The 4,194-nt window shown below is 29.6% G+C and overlaps 2 protein-coding genes across 3 annotated transcripts in view; one reads left to right on the top strand and one right to left on the bottom strand.

Moving 5' to 3' along the window:
* Nucleotides 1-1,038, top strand: part of LOC111085810 (delta and Notch-like epidermal growth factor-related receptor) — a 55,734-nt gene extending 54,696 nt beyond the window's left edge. The window contains exon 11 of the mRNA XM_022386111.1: nt 633-1,038. Within this exon, the coding sequence (XP_022241819.1) occupies nt 633-762 (130 nt within the window). The 3' untranslated portion in view covers nt 763-1,038. The remainder of the gene's footprint in view (nt 1-632) is intronic.
* LOC111085811 overlaps nt 1-4,194 on the bottom strand; it is a 105,481-nt gene that overhangs the window by 3,983 nt on the left and 97,304 nt on the right. The window lies entirely within an intron of this gene.

Here is a 4,194-nt window from a genome sequence, read left to right as displayed (position 1 = left end):
TATATATATATATATTTAAACCCCAGAGTGTTTACTGGCAAAATTACAAAAGCCATCTAGCTGTATCTTCTATACATTCCTCATCAGGTATTTGAATTCATACCCCACTAGAGAGCTAAGTAAATTATTTAGTCTATATTTGTATTTCAAGAAGTGTGCAACCCTAATTTCCGTTTCAAAAATACGTTGAATTTGAGGCTATGATTGACTGGTAATTTTCTTTACTTCCTTCTTCATCACAAAGGAAACAATGCCAATATATAGTATAAAGAAAGCAACTTTTAGTTTTTTTACGAACATCCTCATATTACAGAATGTGTAGAGGGTGAAGCGTTTATATCCTGAAAGAAAGGGGGAAATTGAATCGTAAAAATCAACAAAAATCTATAACTATAGAAAAATCCATTAATTTTATTCTACCAAATGCTGAATTCCTTGTTTTTTATTAACATTTTTAAAGGATATTCTCTATCTGTTTTTAGTGTAAGTTATGATATTCTTAAGCGTCGTTAAACCGTCATTCTTTTGTGATGTATAATAGCCTTTCTACAATAATAATTTTCTGCTGATTATTTCTCAGTCATTATATTAAGATACATTTTATTGTTTTGTTATTATTTTATCCTTCATAGTGATGATCCAGACAAGTTTTCCTTAAATCTCCAGGAGAATACCTCTACTTTTAGACCGTTTTCTGATAGCGTGTACGAAGCTACCACAATAGATCTAACGGACAATCTAGACCGGCCACTCATCGCTTGAGTTATTGTTTATTCCTGGTTCTCCTTCTGTCTCATCTTGTCTGGTTGGTGTGATAAGGTGATTTTCTAATAGAGAATACGAGTAATCTGAATTAAGCCCAAATATTGCCACTTCAAGTATATAAAAGTGTTTCTTTCATGCATTATAAAATAACCAATATAAATAGAACAATAAGACAAAGGCTTAACTAGAGTTATTCATAAGAATTTATGTGAGGAGGTTCTCCAACTATTCAATTGAATGACTGTTTCACAAACACGTTACTCTTCTTAACGTTTAGTTGTTTTTTCTTCTAGAACATGTTAATTCATTTTAATTTGTTTTGTAGATTATTTTGAATTAAACATATAATATTTTATCACAACATTATTTCTAACTAGACACTCTTCTATTTAAAATGTAATTATGCAGCCTTTGTTTAGAAATCTTTCTGCTCTTAAGGTTTTGTTAATGCTATAAACATTTGTTAAAGCACAATTTAAGTAAACACGTTTTTGTCAATGTTTCTATAATTCTATTTGTTTTTAACTTGTAAAACCACGGCTGACATTCAATACAATAACGGACTTGTTTATTTTTTACATGTAAAATTATAATAATAAAATTAACTCTGATCACAGTTTTGGAAGATACTGAATTGTAGTTAATTCTAAGATCTGTAGTCGAAGTGATTAGTTATAGGTACATTTATCTATGAATATTTTATTTACATAAATGTACTTTATTGTCGAGTTGTCTGTGGAATTGTGCTGTTGTTCATAAAATGTTGCTGTACATAATACATATTAGCATTCCCATTGTTTTCAATATGATTTAAATTACCCACATTTGCTAATGCTTTTTATCATTTTACAAATTTTAGGTTTAACATTTTTTTGTATATTTACATTACTATTTAGAAAATCTGGATTTGTTAATGCTGTTCAATATTCACATTTTATCTAAAAACTCTGGACTTGTTTTATTTTTATTTAATATTCACACTTTTAATTAAAACTCTGGATTTGTTTTATTGTTATTCAATATTCACGTTCTTGTTTTTAAATCTGGATTTGTTTTAATGTTATTCAATATCCACATATTTATTTGAATCCGGATTTGTTTTATTGTTGTTTAATAGTCACATTATTATTTGAAAACTCCAGATTTGATTCTATTGTTGTTTAGTACTCGCATTATTATCTTCAGCTTTCATTATCGTTAACATTTTTATCATTAATTAACACAGTCTAGATCTTTATTGTAATTATTATTCACAAACTCTACAGATTTGCTTATATTGTTTGTCATCCAATTTATCTCAACTAACATAAATCCTTAGCTTTCAAGGAAAGAACTGTTTGAATTTTCGTGCTGTTGTTTATACACGTATATCTTACTATAAAGAAGCTGTGGGATAGCTCATTAAGTTTTAGACGTAAAGCATTTGTCATTATTACATGGACGACTTCTAACAGCATTATACTAAAGTGTGTTAGCATTATAATATATTATCTTACATAAGAATCCGAATAAACGAGTGACTGTATGCGTTTTTTATATAAGAGCTTTATAAATTAAATAATTGTTTTATTTCTGACAAAACAAGTGCAAAGCTTCAGGCGTTCCGCTATATTGTCAGTCATCCAGTTTTAAGTTATATTACGCCTTCGTTAAGTACGTATGATTTATTAAACTGTGTTGGACCGCCGTTATTGTTGATTTATGTTTGTAGCAGTGAACGCGAATTTTTTCTCAGAAACATTTGTTTTCAACAAGGCTTTATAAGAAACTTTCACTGTAGCTTTCACGTGATATATCTATTGTTCAATATCTATGTATGGGAACAATAATCAAAAGTACTTCTTCCAAACTTCTTTTACTTGTATTTAACTTTGGTCTAGTTCTCGAAGCTGTTTGATTACTAGAAAATATTTTGGTCTTTCCTTTATATTGTGGCAGTGTAATTCTTAAGTAGATGAATGTCATATAACTCAACCTATTCATCTGAAGTAAGAACATTTATCACTGTACATAAAATTATCACCTTAACTCTGACAGTGATGCAAATTAACGCAGGGTAGTCGAAAATAAGAATTATTTGAAATATAAGTAACGTCATGAAGAAAAATTAAAAATATGTTACAGAAAATAATTACCTTATTTATGAAGTTTTGTCAGCTTTTGATTTACTGGTATTACTTTCACAATTTTTCCCTTAATTATCCCCCGTTTTCGCTCTTGTATCTTACAGAGTTAATTATTCTTTTGATGTCATTATTTGGGTATTTTACTGCTAGTATTTTTGGTAAATTTTTTCTTATTAATAAGATTTTTTATTACTTTGTTTTTTATTATTACTATAATTATTTTTGACGGTATTTTTACGTATTGTTCTTCAGTGATATTCGAAATATTTCTAGGCCATTTTTTAGCCGCGGCTCATAGAATGGCTCTTCGGTTTTCAAGTACAAACTTTTAGTTCATAGCTCCATCATCTCTTGACCGATTTGAGATCTAATTACAGTTTTGGACTCAGGAGGTCTAACCCTTTCGATTGATGTATTGCCCATGTTCAAGGTCTCATAGGGTAATTTACTCTAATTCTGCCTAAAAGGAATTCAGTTCGAGGGTAGGCTGGAAGAGATCCGGATGAGTAATAAAATAGAATTGGGTATACGTGCGCCCCACGCTTAGTATTACTGGTGCACAAAAATATAGCTAATAAAATGAAAAAAAAAAGGTTTCATAGATTAATTTACTGTAATCCTGTCTAGAAGAATTTCAAGTGACGTTGCTATTGAGGAATCCCTTTGTTTTTCATTTGAGACACAACTTTATCTCTTGTTTATTAACTTTATTTTATTCCCCCTATATTGTTTTTTTTTAATTAAAATGGTTACTTTTGATATTATTCCATTGCCCATCGTGGCTAAGCGATAATTCTGTGGACTTATAAAGCTAAAATTCGGATTTCGATACTCGCGGTGGGCACATAACAGATCACCCATTCTGTACTATACTGATTAATAGCAAACTATTATTTCTAAGTTTTTTTATTATTGACGTTATGATTTTAAGTTGTTATTGTAGTACTTTATGAAAAACCAAAAGTATTACGAGTTTTTGTATGTTATAAACGTTAATAAAAAAAGACTTTAGAAATGAAGTAACTTTCAACTTTATTTTTATTCTTGGAAAACCTTGGATGATTTTGTAGCAATGAGTAGATATCTACATGTCTAGACGTCATTATTTTGTGGAAGGAAAAGCACGTTTTTCACCTCTGTAGCTTATTAATTGTAATTACTATAACATTAAAACATTTTGTTTGTTTGTTTTTAATTTCGCGCAAAGCTACACGAGGGATATCTGCGCTAGCCGTCTCTAATTTAGCAGTGTAAGACAATAGAGAAGGCAGCTAGTCATCACCACCCACCGCCAACTCTTGGG

This window comes from Limulus polyphemus, unplaced genomic scaffold, assembly GCF_000517525.1.
Source record: "Limulus polyphemus unplaced genomic scaffold, Limulus_polyphemus-2.1.2 Scaffold634, whole genome shotgun sequence".
NCBI lineage: Eukaryota > Metazoa > Arthropoda > Merostomata > Xiphosura > Limulidae > Limulus > Limulus polyphemus.
Note: the sequence above shows the minus strand (reverse complement) of the source record. Positions and strands in the feature narration are given on the sequence as shown.